At 53.2% G+C, this 22,178-nt stretch overlaps 1 protein-coding gene across 7 annotated transcripts in view; it reads left to right on the forward strand.

Annotated features, from left to right (window-relative positions):
- Positions 1 to 21,608, forward strand: part of LOC140387440 (uncharacterized) — a 32,770-nt gene extending 11,162 nt beyond the window's left edge. For all 7 annotated transcript variants that reach the window (XM_072470554.1, XM_072470557.1, XM_072470555.1 and 4 more), the window contains 2 exons: positions 13,224 to 13,365; positions 21,167 to 21,608. In XM_072470554.1, coding sequence (XP_072326655.1) covers positions 13,224 to 13,365; positions 21,167 to 21,404 — 380 coding nt within the window. In that variant the 3' untranslated portion in view covers positions 21,405 to 21,608. The remainder of the gene's footprint in view (positions 1 to 13,223; positions 13,366 to 21,166) is intronic.
- Positions 21,609 to 22,178: the final 570 nt, after the last annotated feature.

The raw sequence follows: 22,178 nt of genomic DNA on the forward strand, positions 1-22,178 counted from the left end.
CCCTCCACCAAACTCAGCCTCTCAGCCCACTCTGCTCTTTCCCCACTCCCTCCACCGGTCGACCCCCCCCCCCACTTCGCTCCCATTAACTAGACTACCAGCTAGCATGGGTGGCCCCCACTTGAGGCATCTGCCGACCCCTCTTCCCCACCACCGCCCTCCACCCGCAAATCATATTCATTAAAACGACAACAATCCGCCCATCTTGTAAACCCACATTTCCCACTTTAGCATCCCCAAAGTTCATTGCCCTGTCCATGGTCCTGTCCATGGTCTCTCATCACCTCACTTGCCTCCTCAGGCGTGTCGAAATAAAACTCCAGATTCTGGGGCGGGATTCTCCGCAATCGGCGCGATGTCCGCCGACCGGCGCCAAAAACGGCGCGAATCAGTCCGGCATCGCGCCGCCCCAAAGATGCGGAATCCTTCGCATCTTGAGGGGCCGAGCCCTCACCTTGAGGGGCTAGGCCCACGCCGGACTGATTTCCGCCCCGCCAGCTGGTGGGAAAGGCCTTTGGTGCCCCGCCAGCTGGCTCGAAACTGACTTTGCCGGGCGGCGCATGCGCGGGAGCGTCAGCGGCCGTTCACGGCATCCCTGTGCATGCGCAGTGGAGGGGGTCTCTTCCGCCTCCGCCATAGTGGAGACCACGGCGAAGGCGGAAGAAAAAGAGTGCCCCCACGGCACAGGCCCGCCCGCGGATCGGTGGGCCCCGATCGCGGGCCGGGCCACCGTGGGGGCACCCACCGGGGCCAGATCACCTTGCGCCCCCCCCCCCCACCGAGGACCCCGGAGCCCACCCGCGCCGCCTTGTTCCGCCGGTAAGAGAGATGGTTTGATTCTCGCCGGCGGGACAGGCATTCCAGCAGCGGGACTTCAGCCCATCCGCGCCAGAGAATCGCCGGGGGGGGGAGGGGGGGGGGGGGGGGGTGCCCACCCCCGCTGAATATCCGGTGCCGGAGAATTCGGCAACCGGCGGGGGCGGGATTCACACCAGCCCCCGGCGATTCTCCGACCCGGCAGGGGGGTCGGAGAATCCCGCCCCAGATGTGTGACCCACAGAAGAGCAGAATGCAACACCCCAAACTTCACCCCTTCCTTTATTGAACTTGCTGAGCAGTGCACACAGCTCGCTGTGGGTTGACACTCTACTAATGTAAGCGTGCTAACTATAACTAACTAGACCAAGGTAGCTCTGAACCACGTGTAGAAGGTGCTAACTGATATATACACCCTGACTGTCACGACAGTTGTCACCAGTGTAAAGAGGCAAAATGCTGATGCCTCGTGTGTTTTATAGTGGGAAACCCCCCTCTAGTGTTCTGCCTGGTGATTGGTTGTGTTCTGTTCTGTGTGTTGATTGGCTGTACTTGGTGTCTGTCACTGCCTGTCTGTAACTCATTATGTGCATGAGTGCATATCATGACATCCCTCCCTTTTAAAAAAAAAAAAATTGTCGGTTGCTTGGAGCATATGCGACTGTATGTACATGTATAACTATTTACATTAAATGGCGAGTGGATGAATATATACATAAGAGGTGTCTAGCGTGCAGATACAGAACAACATCTACAAGATAAATGTATACAAGTCCAATCTTTGGGGCTTGCGTCGAATCCTTGTCGACCGCCTGAGAGGTGGAGGTGGGGGCGATGGTGCCTTGACAGGTGGGATTGCTGCCAGATTGGTGGCCTCATGGTGCGAGGTGTCCGGAGGAGGCATAACAACATCTGGAAAAGTAAGATTTGGTGGTGGGCAGACAAGTTTGCGCAGTGCTCTTCTGTTGCGTCTGACAATGGAGCCATCAGCCATACGAACTACAAACAGCCTGTCGAACAACAACAGCTGTAGCTGACCAGCCTCCATCAGGTAGCTTGATCCGAACAGCATCTTCCGGAGATAGCACAGGCAAATCGGTAGCATGAACATCGTACGTCAGCTTTTGCCGGTTCCGGAGTTGCTGCACCTTTTGCAGCACTGGGAGGTGATCCAGGTCTGGTAAGTGTATGGCCGGAACAGTCCTCTATTCAGTAGGAGTCATGGCCCTTGACGCATAAGCAACTGGAGCCCAGGACGAGGAGTCATCCTTCTGGAGGAGCACAGCACCAATGCCGTCCTGGCTTGCGTCCGTGGAGTTTTTTTGTTTCCTTATCCGGGTCAAAAAACGCTAGTACTGGAGCAGTGGTGAGCTTTGCCTTTAGCTCGAGCCACTCTGCTTGATGTGTGGGTAGCCGCTGGAATGCAGTGAACTTCTTCAACAGATGCCTGAGAGCCGTGGTGTGGGAGGCCAGGTTGGGAATTAATTTTCCTCAAGAATTTCACCATACCGAGCCTTTTTGTCTTCTGGGGTCTTCATGGCGTTAATGGCCTTGACTTTGTCCGAATTTGGTCGCACGCCCTGCTGGGATATTTGGTTGCCCAAGAACTTGATGGATGACATGCCAAAGGAGCACTTGGCCTTGTTCAGCTTGAGGCCGTTTGCATGGACACATCAAAAGACTTGTTTGAGACGAGAGGCGTTCCTCGGGGGTCGTGGACCATATGATTACGTCATCTACGTAGATACGCACACCCTCAATGCCCTCCTTCATCTGCTCCATGATCCTGTGGAAGATTTCAGAGGCTGAAACAATGCCGAACGGCATACGGTTATAACAGTACCTGCCAAATGGTGTGTTGAACGTGCAGAGCTTCCTCCTGGACTCATCCAGTTGTATCTGCCAGAAACCACGCGATGCATCTAGCTTCGTGAAGAATTTGGCATGTGCCATCTCACTGGTCAGTTCCTCCCGCTTCGGGATCGGGTAGTGTTCCGGTTAAGATCTTTGGGATCTATGCATATCCGCAACTCTCCTGAGAGCTTCTTCACACAGACCATCAAGCTGACCGAGTCAGTCGGTTCCATCACTTTGAAAATTATGCCCTGGTCTTGGAGCTCCTGTAGCTGTGCCTTTAAACGTTCCTTCAGAGGAGCCGGCACCCGGCATGGTGCATGGATTACAGGCGTGGCATCAGGCTTGAGTAAGATCTTGCAGCAGTATGGCAGAGTACCCATTCCACTAAACACATCCGGGTATTGTGCAAGGATGTCATCAATTTCAGCCTAAAGATCCACATTGGAAGAAGAAGACATGGCATGGACTCGCTGTCCGAGGTTGAGTAGCTGGTATTCATGGGCACCAAGCAGGGATTCCTTATCAGGCTTGACGATTTTGAATCGCAGTGTGGCATTGATGGTCTTGTTGGAGACAAATAAATGACAAGATCCTACTGCAGTTATGGCATTGCCATTATAATCGAGGAGCTGGCAGGCTGGCGGAAGAATTTTGGGTTGCTTTTTAATGCGGTCAAAAAAAGCTTGAGAGATGAGATTGGCAGAAGCACCAGGGTCCAGCTTGAACTGGATGCTGCATTAAATTTACGTGTATGACAGCATGCCATTCGTCTGCAGAATCCACATTGAGGATAGATAGGCGTCTTGCTGAATTTGAGGAGGTATACTCACTTGTAGTGATGATGCCCACATGATATGGGGAGTCCAGGCAGTCGTCCTCTGGATCCATAGTGCTACCAGGATCAGAATCCAGTAGACCTTGCTGTACACATCGAACGCGCTTGCGTTGGAAATGGGATCGCTGGCCCTTGACCAGTGGTGCAGACCTGCACAAGGCTGCATAATGTACAGGCTTCCCACAATTTAAACATCGCCTGCCTTTTGCAGGGCATCGCCGCTTTAAGTGGGCGGTGCCGCAGTTCGGGCACGTCATGACGTTGACATCGTTACGCTCCATGCATTTTCGCACATGCGCAGTGCGGACAGCCGACGTTCGCACCTGCGCAGTTTGGTCTTCGGCCGCTTCGTTCTCCCGTTCGTGTTGCGCAGGCGTGGGGCCCTGGGAAAAGCACGCAAAATGGCCGCCTTCATCGATACTGAGGCGCTGCATCCGGGCGATGGCCTGTACACTCTCTGCCTCGTGGGAGGCAAGTTGTTCATGTTCTGCCGATTTGAAACGGGAGTACCGATTTCTCGCCTGTTCATGCACTTTACACGTCTCGATTGCGACTGGCAGGGTCATGTGTCTAATTTTGAGGAGTTGCTCCTGCAAAGAATCGGAGTGCACCCCAAACACGATCTGATCCCTGATGGTGGAATCAGCGGTTGCACCATAATTGCAGGACTGAGCTAATATACGGAGATGAGTTAGAAAGGATTGGAAAGGTTCATCCTTACCCTGAAGGCATTGCTGGAAGACATAGCGCTCAAAGCTCTCATGTGTTTCGACTTCGTAGTGACTGTCGAACTTCGCTAAAATGGTCTTGAATTTGGTCTTGGCCTCGCCGTCGGTAAAAGTAAGCGAGTTGAAAATCTGGATGGCTAAGTCCCCCGCAGTTGAAAGGATCAGCGCGATTTTTCTGGCATCAAACGATTCCTCGAGGCCTGAGGCCTCAATGTAGAGAAGGAACCTCTGCTTGAAGACCCACCAGTTGGCTCCGAGATTGCCGGAGATCCGGAGCTGTGGAGGGGCCTGGATCTTCTCCATGCCGCTGGAAGGCACTTGCTGGTCGTCACGGAATCACTCAAGGTAAACCACTTAGATAAAGTAGACTTCTGGTACCATGTCGTGTTATTCACCCTGGGGTAACACAAACTGCAACTGGATGGAGTTGTACTTGAAAATAGACACCAAACTTTGATGCAAGTTCAGTGTGCTTTATTGAACTTGCTGAGCAGTGCACACAGTTCACTGTGGGTTGACACTCTACTAATCTAAGCGTGCTAACTATAACTAACTAGACCAAGCTAGCTCTGAGCCACGTGTAGAAGGTGCTAATTGATATATACACCCTGACTGTCACAACAGTTTTCACCAGTGGAAAGAGGCAGAGTGCTGATGCCTCGTGTGTTTTATAGTGGGGAAACCCCCCTCTAGTGTTCTGCCTGGTGATTGGTTGTGTTCTGTCCTGTGTGTTGATTGGCTGTACTGGGTGTCTGTCACTGCCTGTCTGTATCTCATTATGTGCATATCATGACAGTTAGCACTGCTGCCTACGGCGCTGGGGACCCAGGATCGATCACGGCCCTGGGTCACTGTCCATGTGGAGTTTGCACATTCTCCCCATGTCTGCGTGGGTTTTACCCCCACAATCCAAAAGATGTGCAGGCTAGGTGGATTGGCCACTCTTTTGAGGTCCATCAACAAAACAGAAGAAAGGAAAACAAACTGAGGGACAAAACAAAAAAGGGGCCGCTCCTGTTAGGGGCACTTCCCAAACATAACAAAGATCAATGGAAACTTAAAAAACATCAAATAAGAGTGCAGTTAAAGGGGTCAATAAAGCACCCCAACCCCTGCGGTGCCCACCGGGCACGGAAGGCCCCGATGGTGCCCGTGGACACCGCATGCTCTCTTTCCAGGGACACCAGGCCGCAAATGTAGCCGCGGAAGAGGGGCAGACAGTCTTGCCAGACGACCCCCTCGGTTGCCCGCTGCCTGGGCTTATGAATGGCGTGCTTCGCCAGGCCCAGGAGCAGGTTCACAAGGAGGTCCTCCACCTTCCCGGCCCGCTCCACACTGGGTGACCATAGATTAGGAGCGTGGGGTTGAAGTGCAAACAAAACTCCAGCAAAAGATTGGTCAGAAAACTAAAAAGGGAGTGCAGCCTAAAACATGTGACATCGACATGGTCCACGGACTCCACAAGGCCGCAGAAATGGCAGGCTTGTTGGGAGTCCGTGAACTGGTGCAATCGGTGATTGTGCGGCACTGCTGCATGCAACACCCTCCACCCCAGGTCCCCAGGATTGAGGGGGGAGGGCTCCTCCATAGAGGGACCTCCAGTGGGGACGTCCGCCGCCGGACGGCAACAAGGCATGCCATGGCGTGTCCGGACGACGGACGAGGGTAAGGAGGTGAAGGGTGTGCAGCAGCAGCCCGTACAGGCAACCCCTCCGCGCAGTGCGAAAAGGCACGGAGGGTATTTCCGCGAGGCGGCTAGGATTGTGGGGCACCAGCCCCCGAGAGAGGTTTCGGGGCCTGGGACCAATGTGGAATCCCGTCCAGGCAGGGGTTCGCCCAGACGGGATACCACCACACACCTGCGCGTCCTCCAAACCACGAGGGCCATCGGGTCCAAGCACGACCGTTTTGAGGTCTCGGACGGCATTGGCTGCGAGCCGGACGTCCACCGCTGCAGGTTGTGCTAACTCCTGGGGTGTCATCCAGCCCACTCCTCCGCCACCCAGCATGTCCCCGATCCTGGTCACCCCGGCAGCGACAGCTCGCTCCACTGCCAGCCACTCAAAATGGTATTGGTGGAGGTGCGGATTCCTGAGCAGCGGCTCCCTGACGACAGCCACCACTCCTGACGGGGGGGAGCTGCGGTGCGAGGCGACCATGTTCCAGACTTTGAGCAGGTCCTGGTAAAAGACGGGCAGCGCCTGCAGAGGGTAACGAAGACCCTGCAGATCTATGAACAGGAGCTGCACGTCATAATTCAGGCCGTGCACCTGGCGGAAGAAATGCGTTGCCAGGGCACACCATCGTGGAGGGGGCTCAACGTCAAGTTTTCGTTGCAGGGTCTGAAGGCGGAAGATTGCCACCTGGGTGCAAAGGCACACCAGCGCCCGACTGCCCTCCCTAAGCGGCAGACTCAGAACCTCAGCAGCGACCCAGTGCAGTCTCTTGTCCCAGAAGAACTTTGCAAGCATTCTCTGGATGTTTGTGACAAAGTCAGGGGGAGGGGTCAAAGTTACCAGCCGGTGCCACAACATGGAGGCTATCAGCTGGTTTATGATGAGAACTCGACCCCTGTAAGACAGCACTCTGAGCAGTCCTGTCCAGCGTCTCAAGCGAGCGATGACCTTGGTCTCCAGCTCCTGCAAGTTAGCCAGCCAGGATTCCTCAGCCGGGCAAAAGTGGACTCCCAAATAGAGCAGGCTGGTCCTGTTCCAGGTGAAAGGCCTGAGCTCCTCTGGGAGGGGGTCCGTCTGCCACAGACCGACCAGGAGTCCGGAACATTTGGCCCCGTTGATCCTGGCATAGGACACGTCAGAGTACACAGCCTGGCACTCTCGCAGCCTCCGCAGGTCAACAGGGTCAGTGAACATGAGAAGCACGTCATCAACGTAAGCCGAGAGGACCATCCCAATGCTCGGCCCGCGCAGAAGCAGTCCCGACAGCCTCCTCCGCCGGAGGCGCAGGAAAGGCTCCACGCAAATAGAATAAAGTTGGCCAGACAAAGGGCAGCCCTGATGCATTCCTCTCCCAAAGTGAAGGGGCGCTGTCAGGGACCCGTTAACATTAACGGGACACTCTGCGGCAGTGTACAGAAGTCGGATCCGGGCGATAAATTGCATCCCGAAACCGAATGCTTGCAGAGTCCCAAATAAATATTCGTGATCCACCCTGTCGAACGTCTTCTCCTGATCAAGGGACAGGAAGGTGCTCGGCATACCAGCCCTCTGGGAATGATGGACCAGGTCCCGGACCAGATGAATGTTGTCATGGATTGTGCGGCCCGGGACGGTGTCGGACTGGTCAGGGTGGATCATGTGGTCCAGCACGGTGCCAAGGTGCAAATTCATTGCCTTGGCGAAAATCTTGCAATCTGTGCTGAGGAGGGAGACCGGATGCCAGTTTTTAAGGTGGTGGAGATCCCCCCTCTTTGGCAGCAAAGTAATTGTGGCTCTGCGCCATGAGAGAGGCATCTCCCCGGTTGCGATACTTTCCCCCAGGACCCCCACATAGTCGCTCCCCAGGACGTCACAGAACGCCCTGAAGAGCTCCACGGTCAGCCCATCCAGCCCTGGGGTTTTGCCCCTGGACAGGCTGTCGAAGGTGCTGGTCAGCTCCCCCAGGCTTATAGGGGTATCAAGCCTACCGGCGTCCTCCGGGCCGACCTGCGGCAGATCCTCCCGCAAAACTCTGCAAGCGTCCTTGCTGGACAGATCCGGAGAGAAGAGAGCGCTGTAGAAGCTTTGGATTTGGGCCCGAACCTCCTCTGGATCCGAGACGAGGGACCCGTCATCAGCCAACAGCGTAAGGAGCTGCTGACGGACCCCGCGCCTTTTTATCAGTGAGTAGAAGAAGGGGGAGCTGCGGTCCATATCTGTAAGGATCTGGTTCCGCAACCTCACATACGTCCCCGGGACCCGACAAGTTGCAGGTCCCCCAGCGCGCCTTTCTTCTCTCTGTACACCAGCCGCAGGGCCGGGTCCTCATTGGGCAGACCGAGACGTGGCTCCAGGTCGAGCACCTCCTTTTCAAACTCCTCGACCCTGGATTTCCACCTCTTTGTCGACTGCTTTGTGTACTCCTGACAGTGAGTCTTGCCCATGTCCCACCGTAGCCTCAAGGAAGGGAAGAATCCCCGCTTCCTTCTCCAGCTGGTCCAGAAGTGACAAAACGAGCCCAGGAACCGCTCGTCCTCCAGCAGCAGGTTGTTAAAATGCCAGTACGCGGCCGCGACTGAGCGCGAGAAAGGGCGAGCCCCGCCCACACGAGACAGTGGTCCGAGCACGGCACCTGCTGCACAGAGGCTCTCGGGACACGGGGCAGGTACGCCCTTGAGATGTAGAGGCGGTCGATTCCGGACACTCCAACCCAGGCCTCACCAAAGTGAAGACGTTGGAGTCAGGATGGAGAGTCCGCCTGACGTCCACCAAGTCAAAGAACCCGACCAGGTTACTTAACCACTGCACGAGAGCTGCACTGGGTACCAAGGCGGTCCTTTGTCCCGAGGGTGCAATTAAAATCCCCCCCTCCAGGACGATGCACTCACCCGCGGCGATGGTGCCAAGATGAGTGGCCACTTGTTCGAAGAAAGTCATCTGCTGCTGGCCAGCCTGGGGAGCGTAGACATTCACAAAGTGAAGTATCTCGACCCCCTCGCGGACCGTCAGGTGCAGCAACCAGCCTGGCACTGGCTCCTTGACCCCCCAAGATCTCCTGCTGAAAATGTGGGGCCAACAAGATAGCCACCCCGCCTAAACATGAGGTTAGGTGACTCATGTAGACCCCCCCCCCCTCGCCACTCCAGGAGCCATGTGGCTTCATCACCCGAAGCGGTGGGGTTTTCTTGCAGGAAGCACACCGCATACTTCCCGTCCCGGAGGACCGAGAAGCTCTGGAACCTGCGGAGCGCGTCCCTGCTGCCGTCAATGTTGAGGTTGGCTATGGTCACCTCCATGTTAGCAGTAAAGTGCTACCTTCTCCTTCACCTTTTCAGTGCTGAGAAAGAGCTGAGGAGCGCGGGCCCCTCTGCTCGCTCAGGTCCGGCGAGGAAAGATTTCTGCCAGCACTGCTCAGTTGCGGCCGCGTCTCCCGCCTCTTTAGCGTAGGTGCAGGAACACCGGATGAGCATCGCCAAGTCCGACCACCGACTCCCTTCCCTCAACACTTTGCCCCCCGGGTTCGAGATGTTGCCGACTTCCACGCCGGCCTGGGAGCATGCGCACCACCAATCCCCCAACTTGCTGACCTGCGCCAAAACGACGACGGGCCCAGTACCCGATGCTGAGGCGTCAATGGGCCCGGGGTGAGCTGGAGTGTCCGCAGTGGCCCCCAGGCCCGAGTTCTGGGGCGCAGGGGTCTCTAGGCTGATGGGGTCGGGGGTATTTGCAGCCGATCCCAGCCTTGCCTTCTTTCGGGCCTTGCGGCCTGGTGGATGCCCTCCCTCCTCCACTCCAGCAGCCGACTGACCAGTCAACGCTAGCACGGTGTCCCCCTGTAGGGTCGGGGTGGTAATGCCAATGGAGGGGGAGGGGCCGGTGGTGCCACTCGCAGCCACCTTGGTATCAGTGGTGGCTTTGGAAGCGGGGCAATTCTTCCGCACATGCACCACCTTTTTGCAGGCGTGGCACCGCACGCCATCTGCAGACCAGAAGATGCGGAAGCTCTCCCCTAGATGGGAGATCTCAAATCCCCCCTCTAATACATCCTCCCGGGACCAGCGGATGAAAGCCTGGCGCCTGAAGGAGTAGATGTGCCCGAGGGGGGGGCATCCTTCAGAGGGGGAGCGGCGCTGCCTCAGAACGAACCTCCCCCAGTAGTTGGAGGGGGGGGGAGGAGGAGCTCGGTAGGGAGGTAAGGCGGGACATTGGACAATATGACTCGCTCAGCAGTGGCCTCAAGAGGGTCCACTGCCACGTAGGTCCCGCCCACAGCCAGCCCCTTTTCAAGGACGAGGTGAACCACCCTCTCGGCCCTCAAGAAGAACACGATTTTCCCGTACATATGAGAGATGAGAGCCGGCCACAATGGCCGAGGGGCCGGCGACCCCGGCCATTGCACGAACGCACACCTCTATGGTGACGGTGGCATGAGCGTAGCACTTTACGCCCAGCTTTTGGGTCAGCAACCGGAAAGGTGGCGGTGCTGCGGGTGTAGTGGAGCCCGAAGAGGCTACCACCCACGCATAGGCGGCTCTGGTTGGCCCCGTCACTGAGGTAGGTGGAGTGGCCACAGGGCAAGTGCCACGCCCACCCCAATGTGGGCTTTGTCTCTTTGGAATTTAATTGACAAAATAGATAGTGGAGAGGGGGTTGTCAGGGGAAGAGCGATGTGGAATGACGTACTCTCCCCCTTGGAAGGTATACAGGGGAGCAAATCAGGGAAGGGAAGAGAAGAGAGAACAAGGAGTCCTGTTGGAGGAGGTCAGCAACACAGGAGGGTGGGGCACTGTAGATGGAATGCTACCCGAGGTGAGAGACTCCGGAGACTCCGGGTGAAGCTGGAGGGTGGGAGGATTGCCACCAGGAGGGGGCCCAGCAACAAAAAAAAAACACAGTCCATGCTCCCACCCTAGGTCACCACACTGAGGTAAGTGACGCTGGTTTAAAGACGTCTTCGGCCCAAGTAGGGCTCAGCAAAATACAGTCGGTGCTCCACCCTGGAACAACCACCCAATGGAACCGATCTCCTCCCTGCTGGTGTAAGGGATCTTCAGCCCGGGAGTGGCCCAGCAACCACTCAATGTCCCCGTCCCGGAACAAGCTCCCTAGATGGAATGAGGAAGGTCTGACAGTTGGGAGAACAGGGCAGGGCCGGGGCCTCAGCCCGGGAGGGGCCCAGCAAACAAACAGTACAAAGGGGCTTTACTCCCACCTTGTTTTTGCAGCCACCTTCCTATTGTTGTTGTTGTTGTTTCTTCCCTGCTTCCTCTCTCCCTCCACTCTCGTCCCACACACTCTCTCTCTCTCTCTCTCTCTCCTTCCTGCAGGCAAGACAGCAACAACCAGCACTCAGCAACAGAGACAGCAGCTGCAGTCACTCAAGATGGATTGGCCATGCTAAATTGCCCCTTAATTGGAAAAAAAATAATTGGGTACTCTTAATTTTTTTAAAATTCCCCCAGTGCCTCACTGGAGCATCAGAATTGATTTCTTTGCTCAAGACCTGGCTTGGGATTTGAACCCAGAACCTCATAATTCAGAGCATAAGAGGATAATCAATTGAGCTATTGGAGGATCAGGTTAGATGCCTCCAGAGTGGGACTGGAACCTACAATCCACTGACCCAAAAGAGCATTACCCACTGACAATCAAATCAAAACCTGCTACCATCATGACAGTAGGCATTGCTATCTGTGACTGAATCATAGAATTTACAGTGCAGAGGAGCCATTCGGCCCATCGAGTCTGCGCCAGCCCTTGTAAAGAGCACCTTACTTAAGCCCACACCTCTATCCTACCCCCGTAACCCATTAATCTTTTGGACACTAAGGGGCAATTTAACCCCTTTGCACCCTCCAAAAGAACATCCGAACTAGGCCCACTCACCCACCGTATCTCTGTGACCCCACCTGACCTGCACATCTTTGGACTGGGGGAGGAAACCGGAGCACCGAGTGGAAACCCACGCAGACACTGGGATAAAGCACAAACTCCACACAGGCAATCACCCGAGCCGGAATTGAACCCGGGACCCTGAAGCGGTGAGGCAGCAGTGCTAACCACTGTGCCACGGTGCTGCTGTAGATTAACAGTCAGCAGATTTGTTGCACGTCCACCTTTAGAAAACGTCTATGTCTTTAGTTGGGTGAACATCTGGAGGAGAGGAGGGAGATCCTAAATGGTAAACATATAATCAAAACACGATGAACTAATCCCTGAATTAGCTACCTGCAGCCATAACCTGCAAGTTGTGACACATCTGCAGTGCGTAACAAGCGAATGAAACCATGTCTAGTCTTAAACACAGCAGCAGTGTCCAAAGGAATTGTGGAGTTGCAGGAGGAAAAGAACAGTGAGGGAGCTGGAAGGTGAACAATCTTGGGTTCATAGAATCCCTACAGTGCAGAAGGAGGCCATTTGGCCCATAGAGTCTGCACTGACTCCCTGAAAGAGCACTCCAACCAAATCCACTTCCCCAATAACTCCTTAACGTAACCTACAGATCCCTGGACACTAAGGGGCAATTTAGCAAGGCGAACCCACCTAACCTGCACACCTTTGGACTGTGGGAGGAAATCGGAGCACCCGGAGGAAACCCACGCAGGCACGGGGAGAGCGTGCAGACTCCTCACAGACAGTCACCCAAGGCCGGAATCCAACCCGGGTCCCTGGTGCTGTGAGGCTACTGCGTTAACCAATGTGACGTTGTGGCCTCCTGTGAATTGTGAAATAGGATTAGGTGGCAGTGCATTGTGTGGTGTCTTTGAGATAATGAATGTATAGCGAGAGCGAAGGCTGTATAAAATGGTGCATTTGGGGGCAGAGGAGCATTGACTTCATTAGTATGAATAACCCCCTTGTAATATCCACGTAAATACCAGAAAAATAATGATAATATTTCATACAAACACTGGCATCGCTAACATTGCAGAACTGCTTCAGTGCCACACCGGGTGTCAGCCTCGTTGATCAGCTCCAGCCCTGGAGTGTGGTCTTGAACCCACGACTTTCTGCTTAAGGTATTGCAGGACTACAGAGTGAGTGAAACCAACACCTAAAGTGTGTGAGGGTTCAAGACCTGGCAAAGGATCTCTGACCTGAGCACGTGGCTGGACATTTTCTCAATGACAATATCTCCATCACCCATTCTGACAATAGTTCCAGTATTACACTCACACCTGATTCCAAGGGGCAGAAATCTATTTTCTCTCACTTTCTTGCAAATTCTATCCTCATATTTTGTCTATTTCCATAGGCATCACTGACTATGAATTTCTGTTGCCGAATCGGCTGAGCAGCAATCTCAAAAATGCTACTTGTGTGTGTTTGCAGCAAAGCAGGATAATGGTGGGAAGAAAAGCCAACTATGGAATCAAATGCAAACACTTGAACAAGAACTGGAGAAGGGTTATGTGGAGGAGGCACTTACCCTCAAAAGAGCACTTGGAGACATGAAGAGAGAATATTTACTACGGTAACATAATGGCATATTGTTATCATTACAGATTAGCATGGTTCTGATGATGGTGAAAACACCGTAAAATATTTCTTTATAACCACCTCAATTTTATAAATTCAGGTATGACATTGTCCCAGGATCTCTGTGGAGATCACTGTCGGATTGTCACACTGTTTTTATTTTTAACTTACCCTTGGCTGGATGTTGCATATTTCACATCCGATCCCTTGCCCAGGCCTGGTGAGAAATGTATAGGGCAGCGGCTTTGCAGTCAAAGAACAAAGAGCAATACAGCACAGGAACAGGCCCTTCAGCCCTCCAAGCCTGCGCCAACCATGGTACCTGCCTAAACTAAAACCGTCTGCACTTACAGAGTCCGTATCCTTCCATTCCCACCCTATTCATATATTTGTCTAGATGCCCCTTAAATGCCTCCAACGTACCTGCAATGCAGTCCTTCCAATGCAGGGCAGCAGTGGCAGGGAAAGTGAAGCCACGACCCCTATTTATGGCACTAACTGGCTTAAACCGGGTAACCTTAAAGGTCCAAATCACTTTGAGAAGCCAGGGAGAAGCTCAGTGTGTAAGGCGAGTGGGTAAAAGGGGGTAGGGTGGTCAGGGGAGGTTGGGGTTGGATGGTCCGGTGAGAGTCAGGTTGTTTGGGGTCAACTGGCTGGTCAAGGCTTAAGGGATTGGAGGTAGTTGGGGGGAATGGGAGGGGAGTCGGGGGATTGGGGGTGTGGTCAGCGGTCGGCAAGGTAGTCGGGCTGTGGAGGATTAAGGGGGAGTCAGCCTGTAGTATCGTCACCCATTAGTTAGAAGTAGTTTTAATCCTTCTAACGTTTCCTGGGTAATTATTCTGCGCGGAGAGTCAGAGCCACCTGACGTCTCCGATATAAATTGGAGTATTGGATGATTCCAGGTGCGGGGTATTTGCCCATCAGAAGTTTAAACTTCCTGGGAAATTCCCATGCAATCCTTGCCTGGAGACCTCTGGGTGTTTCCCAGCACATCTCCCAGGATACCTCCAGGGTATGATCCCCCCACCCTCTCAGAGAAAGCAAGGTCTGGGCCAATGTTTTTTTCAATATTTAAAACAATTTTATTTCAAGCTGTTGATCACTAACAGTGTTTCTTAAGGTTTTAAGAAAGAAAATGTTGGAAAATATTCCGCAACTCGGGCATCATCTGTTTTTTTTTAAGTTATCTAATTCTGGAATATTTACTACCTGCAGGATCTGATTCAATATTTAATAAAAATCAAACAGATAGAAAGCCAATCTATCCGATCTCTGACACTGGCCTAACCATTTACTAATCTATCCTATCATTGGCAGTATCCTAACCCATCTCTAATCTATCTTATCACTGACAATATCCTTGTTATAATTCAGACAGCCAGGTGTGAAGGATAAAACTGGAGCCAATCTTTACACACTTTTATGAGCATTTATTTACACAGATACACATTACAAACATGCATCTTCTGACCTCAACAAACATAGTGGGCTGGATTCTCCGCTGTCGGGATCGTTGCGCCGGCAGCCCGGGAGTTTCCCGACGGCGTGGGGCTACCCACAATAGGAAACCCCATTGGCCGGCTGCAAGACATTGAATCCGGGGGCTCGCCGCACCAGGGACGAGAATCCTGCACAGTTTCATTATTATTCTACATATGCAAGTGAATTTCCCGTTAATGCCCACCACCTGCATATAATTAAATGTAATTAATATACAATTAACAATCCAAACACTTCAACATTCAAACCTATCACTGACACTGTCCCAACCCATTGAACATTCTGCTTAAGCTGCACAAAGTTTCTTAGTTTCCCTCAAAGGAAATCAACCAAAACCCTGAATATGTCCCTCATCCCACCTCCTGCATTATCCATCTTTGGCTGATTCCCTTCCTTGGTACGACAGTTCCATCGTGCTCCACACAACATTCAGTCATCTCTAATCACCAACATCTTACTTTTCACTCTTGCGGAACCACAATATGTAGATTTGGACATTAATGGCTTAACCCTCAAAGATCTGTAGTAGTGTTCTGTGCCAGAATGTATTCAAAAAATAGGTTTCCAACATATTCAACGATTACTTAGAATTTAAGTTTAGACTTTTGGCCAATTGTTGAACAATTTCAATGTCAAAGGACATCCAGTTTCCCCCAATTTTCTCACAACTTTCTGAGAGTGGCTCAGCTCCATGGGTATTCATTGATAGGCTGTCCATCACTATGCCCAAGTAATCATTTTATTTGGCGCTTGGTAGCAAAGAACTGGAATATCGATGAGAAAAAATGCATTCCCAAAACGTTTCCTTTTGCATGTGTGAGCCTGGTCTCTACTCCCGGTTTTTCAAGTCAATACAGAGTAAACCTGGATGGTGGGCAAAACAGGCACCCAACCAGAACCCGCCCCATTCCTGCCAGGTGTTTTAGCTAACAATCACAGCTAGTGAGTGATGTACCATCAATTACCACGAGACGAGAATGGTGAAACAATCGAGGTTTTATTGCACAAGATGTTGTGCCTCCTGCAGCTGGAACCAGAATGGGAGCAGCGCAGGAGAACATACACTTTTATACGTCGCCTGCTGGGAGGAGCCAGCAGGCTGGGATTTATTGTGGTACCTGTAATACAGTGGCAGTACCGTAATACATGCAATGTGTTACCAGTGGTGTTTACCACATTCACCCCCTGTTTAAAAAAAACGTCCGGCGGGGGTGAAGAAAACATTACAGATTGAGTCTGTCGGGGGCTTTGACCCTCCGCTGCAATCACCTCAGTCCTGGTGGTGGTGTGGGCGCCGATGTGGTCACCTGCGACTCCGAGAGCGTGTTGTCCTCTCCTTCGTCACCCCTTAGTGGATCCAGTGGGGGGACGGATCCTGCTGGGATGGGGGCTGTGGTGAGGTTCGCTAGAGGGAGGGTGGGTGGCACAGGGGTGAATGAGGCAACAGGGAGGGGGAGCGGTATCAGGTCGGGGGTTGTGGGTGGGGACCCAGCGGGTGCCAGGTCCCGGAGGGAGACTGTGCCCTGTCGCCCGTCGGGGTGTGCCACGTAGGCGTACTGTGGGTTTGCATGGAGGAGGTGGACTTTCTCAACCAAGGGTTCCGATTTATGGCTCCGCACATGCTTCTGGAGGAGGACGGGTCCAGGAACTGTCAGCCATGTTGGAAGCGAGACCCCGGAGGTGGACTTCCTAGGGAAGGCAAACACCCATTCGTGAGGGGTCTCATTAGTAGCGGTGCACAGGAGCGACCGGATGGAGTGGAGCGCATCGGGGAGAACCTCCTGCCAGCGAGATACTGGGAGATATTTAGACCGCAGGGCCAGCAGGATCCCTCTCCACCTGCCTGTTTCCCCGGGGGCCGTCCTGCTCAAGGCGATGCCCTTGCTGAGCAGGAACTGACGCAGCTCATCACTCATGAAGGAGGATCCCCGATCGCTGTAGATGTAGGTGGGGAAACCGAACAGGGCCTTGATGACCGTCGCAGAAGTCATGTCGGGGCATGGGATGGCAAAAGGGAACCGGGAGTACTCATCAATGACGTTGAGGAAGTACACGTTGCGGTCGGTGGAGGGGAGGGGCCCTTTGAAGTCCATGCTGGGGCGCTCAAAGGGGCGGGAGGCCTTCACCAGGTGTGCTCTATCTGGCCGGTAGAAGTGCGGCTTGCACTCTGCGCAGACTTGGCAGTCTCTGGTTACGCTCCTGACCTCCTCAATGGAGTAGAGCAGGTTGCGGGCCTTGACAAAATGGAAGAACCGGGTGGCAGAGGTCATTCTGGAGCGCCAGGAGTAAGTCCACTTGTGTGCTGGCACATGTACCGCGGGACAGGGCATCTGGGGGCTCATTGAGCTTCCCCGGGCGATACAAGATCTCATTGTTATAGGTGGAGAGCTCGATCTTCCACCTCAAGATCTTGTCGTTTTTGATCTTGCGTATTGTTAAACATGAAGGCAACCGACCGTTGGTCAGTGAGGAGAGTGAATCTCCTGCCGGCCAGGTAATGCAGCCAATGTCGCACAGCTTCCACTATGGCTTGGGCCTTTTTTCGACAGAGGACTGCCGAATTTCAGAGGCATGGAGGGTGTGGGAAAAGAAAGCCGTGGGTCTACCCGCCTGGCTGAGGGTGGCGGCCAGGGTTACGTCTGAAGCATCGCTCTCCACCTGAAAGGGGAGGGTCTAGTCAACCGCATGCATCGTGGCCTTGGCGATGTCCGCCTTGATGTGGTTGAAGGCCTGGCGGGCCTCAGCCGTCAGGGGAAAAACTGTGGACTTAATGAGTGGGCGGGCCTTGTCCGCATAATTAGGGACCCACTGGGCGTAATATGAGAAAAACCCCAGGCATCGTTTCAGGGCCTTGGGGCAGTGGGGGAGAGGGAGCTCCAGGAGGGGGCGCATGTGGTCGGGGTCGGGCCCTAGGACTCCATCTTCCACAACGTAGCCAAGGATGGCTAAGCGGTTGGTGCAGAACACGCATTTCTCCTTATTGTAGGTGAGGTTAAGGAGTTTGGCGGTATGGAGGAATTTTTGGAGGTTTGCGTCGTGGTCCTGCTGATCGTGGCCACAGATGGTGACATTATCTAAGTACGGGAAGGTGGTCCGCAGCCCGTACTGGTCAACCATTCAGTCCATCTCTCGCTGGAAGACCGAGACCCCATTGGTGACGCCGAAGGGAACTCTAAGGAAATGATAAAGACGGCCATCTGCTTTGAACGCAGTGTATTGGCGGTCCTCCGGGCGGATGGGGAGTTGGTGGTAGGCGGACTTCAAGTCTACTGTGGAGAAGACTCGATAGTGCGCAATCTGATTGACCATGTCAGATATGCGTGGGAGAGGGTACGTGTCGAGCTGCGTGTACCGGTTGATGGTCTGACTGTAGTCAATGACCATCCTATGCTTCTCCCCAGTATTCACTACCACCACTTGAGTTCTCCAGGGGCTGCTGCTGACCTCTATGATCCCCTCCCGCAGAAGCCGTTGGACCTCCGACCTGATGAAGGTCCTGTCCTGGGCACTGTACCATCTGCTCCTAGTGGTGACGGGCTTACTGTCCGGGGTGAGGTTTGCAAATAGTGAGGGTGGATTGACCTTAAGGGTGGTGAGGCCGCAGATGGTGAGGCAGGGGGGCAGGGGTCCACCGAATTTCAAAGTATGGCTTTGGAGGTGGTATTAAAAATCAAGACCTAGTAACAGGGCCGCGCAGAGAGGGGGGAGGATGTAGAGCCTGAAGTTGCTGTATTCTACGCCCTGAACGGTGATGGTCGCGACACAGTACCCCGGGATTTGCACGGAATGGGATCCGGAGGCCAGGGAGATTTTCTGGGTGACGGGGAGTACCGGAAGGGAGCAGCGCCTTACCGTAGCAGGGTGGATGAAACTCTCTGTGCTCACGGAGTCAAAGAGGCAAGTCGTCTCGTGCCCGTTGACCTTTACCGTCGTCGTAGCGGTCGCGAGCTTGCAGGGCCGAGACTGATCAAGGGTGATGGAGGCGAGCTGCGGAAGATGTTGGGAGGTCCCGAGCTGATCAGCGGTGGCGGAGGTATCAGCGGGCAGCAAACGGCTAGGCGAGCAGGGGTCCTGAGGCGCAGTCCAAAATGGTGCCGAAGATGGCGGCGCCCACGGGACGCACATGGCGGGCGGCATCAAAGATGGCGGCACCCAAGGGGCGCACGGGGCTTGTGGTGGAGAAGATGGCGGCGCCCCTGGATCGCACGTGGTGGGTGTAGCAATGCCAGGCCTGGAAACAGCGGCGACCGACCGGGCCTGGCAAACGGAAACAAAGTGGTCCTTCTTCCTGCACATGTTGCAGGTCGCGCTCCACGCCGGGCAGCGCTGCCTGGGATGTTTGCTCTGGCCACAAAAATAACATTTGGGCCCTCCGGAGTTGGCTGGCTGCCGCGCGGCGCAGGCTTGCGATGTACTCGAATCGGCAGCTGGTGGGGCCCACGATGCCCACGAGGGTGCCGTGCGGTCGAAGTGTAGGCCTCCAGATTACGGGAGGCCATTTCTAGGGAATTAGCAAGCTGCACAGTCTCTGCAAGATCGAGTGTACCCCCTTCCAATAGTCGCTGGCGAACATACGTAGACTTAATGCCCGTGACATAAGCGTCTCTGATTAGTAGTTCGGTGTGCTGGACTGCCGAAACTGCCTGGCAGTCACAGTTCCTACCGAGAATCTGTAGAGCCCGCAAGAAATCATCCAAAGTCTCCCCCGGGAGTTGCCGTCTCGTGGCCAGGAGGTGCGTCATCGCTTCTGTGTAGGTGGGCGCATCCCGGATGAGGGGAAAAACTTGAGGGCTCACCCGTGAGTAGAGGACTTGGAGCTTCTGTGGGTCCAAAGGTTCTTCAGTGGCTGCTCTGAGGTCACCTTCAAAGCAGGCTAGCCATTGCTCGAAGGTGGACGTGGCGTTGGCTGCATGAGGGCTCAGCTCCAGGCGATCAGGCTTGATTAAGGTGTTCATCTTTTAAAATCTTGTGCAATAAATTGATGTTCTGTCAATTACCACGAGACGTGAATGGTGAAACAATCGAGGCTTTATTGCACAAGATGTGCCTCCTGTAGCTGGAACCAGAATGGGAGCAGCGCAGGAGAGCATACACTTTTGTACGCCGCCTGCTGGGAGGAGCCAGCAGGCTGGGATTTACTGTGGTACCTGTAATACAGTGGCAGTATCGTAATACATGCAATGTGTTACCAGTGGTGTTTACCACAGTGAGTGAGGAGGGAATCACAGTCAAGCCCAACCTGGCCCTCATGCAGCAAACACACATGGACATGAATATACATCTTACCATTCTACTGGGCCACAAGCTGGTGCTTCAGAACATTTTCTGATCAGAATGCTATCAGTCATTGTAAAAAGTGAACTATTCCACATTGACCTAATTATTATTTACCCCAGTCACTGGACTCTTCCGAGACCCATAAGGACACATTGGGTCACAATGACCCTGGCCTTCTCCCCACCCCAACTCCCTGAAGGGCATTCAGTGCCAAGCTACTTGCCATAAGATTTTTATTTTATTTCCAATGAAGGGGCAATTTAGCATGTCCTAGCCCCCTACCCTGCATATGTTTGAGTTGTGGGGTGAGACCTACGCAAACATGGGGAGAATGTGCAAACTCCACACAGACAGTGACCCGGGGCTGGGTCCTCAACGGCGTGAGGCAGCAGTGCTAACCACTGCACCACTGCACTGCCCACCTTAAGATTTTAACACTGGGAGATCATTACCTGTGCTTTTCCTCAGAAAGTAACATACTAATAAAACTGAATCCTCAATGCCCAAACTGATACATGAAGAATGGGTACTTGGGCATAGAATCATAGCTGTGACAGTGCAGAAGGAGACCATTCGGCCCATCGAGTCTGCACCAGCTCTTGAAAAGAGCACCCTACCGAAGCCCACACCTCCACCCTATCCCCATAACCCAGTAACCCCACCCAACACTAAGGTCAATTTTGGACACTAAGGGCAATTTAGCATGGCCAATCCACCTAACCTGCACATCTTTGGACTGTGGGAGGAAACCGGAGCACCCGGAGGAAACCCATGCACACACACGTGGAGAACGTGCAGACTCCGCACAGGCAGTGACTCAAGCTGGGAATCGAACCTGGGACCCTGGAGCTGTGAAGCAATTGTGTTAACCACTATGCTACCATGCTGCCCTTGTGAAATTGTACCCAACCGTGTAATAGCAGCTATGGGAAGAGCTGTGTGTGTGTATGTGTGTAGGTTAGGAATAAAATCTCTTTGATACTCTTTGTCAAGATTAACTGATACATAATAACCTTTAGGCTGCAAGATTTGGAAGATGAGTTGGTCTTCACAGAAAGGGAGCGAGATGTGGCCAGAAAGGAGCAGAATATGGCTTTACAGGAGAGAGAATCGCTACTGAGACAGAATAAGGAGCTTCTGAAAACATTAAAACATTTGCGCCAATCCCTGGAACAACAGGAAAGGAAATGGTACAGAGCTGGCCAGAACAGTCAGGCACTGCTCTATATGGCACCCATCAGAAAAAAGTGGAATTAATTTCCGACAGTCCCAGTAGAACTTGGCATTCGGTGTGTTTTCTTTTATATTTAAATACAACTTTTTGAAGGAGACAGCTCACTTCCCTTTGGTTTGTATCTATTCTCTACCGTGTTTTGTACCTTGTCCTTCGTATTTCCAACACATTTCTTAATTTGATGATGTGCCTCCAAAGTACAATAATTAAAACGCTCACTTTGCTAACCTCTGAAATGAGCTCTAACTTTTCTCACAAGTCTCTTTTGCAGCACTTTATCAAAATGCCTTTTCCACATATGCCACATCAACAATGTTACCCTCATCAACCCTCTCTGTTACCTCATCAAAAAACTGAAGCACGTTTGTTGAACATGATTGGTCCTCTTTGTTGTAGCCCCAAAGAGAAAGATTCAGAGGTGGCAAATGTCGAGTTTGTATAACATAGTGCAAGGGGTTTATTTACATGATGCTGCTCAAACAGGGTACAAAGGTGATCTCCACAAAAGCTCATGAATTATTCCGGTGATGTCATTGTGTAATACGTGACATTACACTAGCCAATGGTGTTACTCTGATACATAACACCCCTCCCTCCTTGTTCCTTGTAAATGTGAATGTTTTTCTCCCAACTGAGCTGAGAAAGGTCGCAGTGTGCAGGTCTGCTGGTGTCTGAATGGCTTTAAGGGACAACGGGAACCTTTCCTCTTAAGAGTTCCATGTCTCATCCTCCTCATCAAGCGTGTCCATGGCGCCTTTTCTTCCCACCATTTTTGGATTACAACTCCCTGATCTGTG

The sequence above is a fragment of the Scyliorhinus torazame genome, chromosome 12, assembly GCF_047496885.1.
Source record: "Scyliorhinus torazame isolate Kashiwa2021f chromosome 12, sScyTor2.1, whole genome shotgun sequence".
In the NCBI taxonomy this organism is placed as follows: Eukaryota; Metazoa; Chordata; class Chondrichthyes; order Carcharhiniformes; family Scyliorhinidae; genus Scyliorhinus; species Scyliorhinus torazame.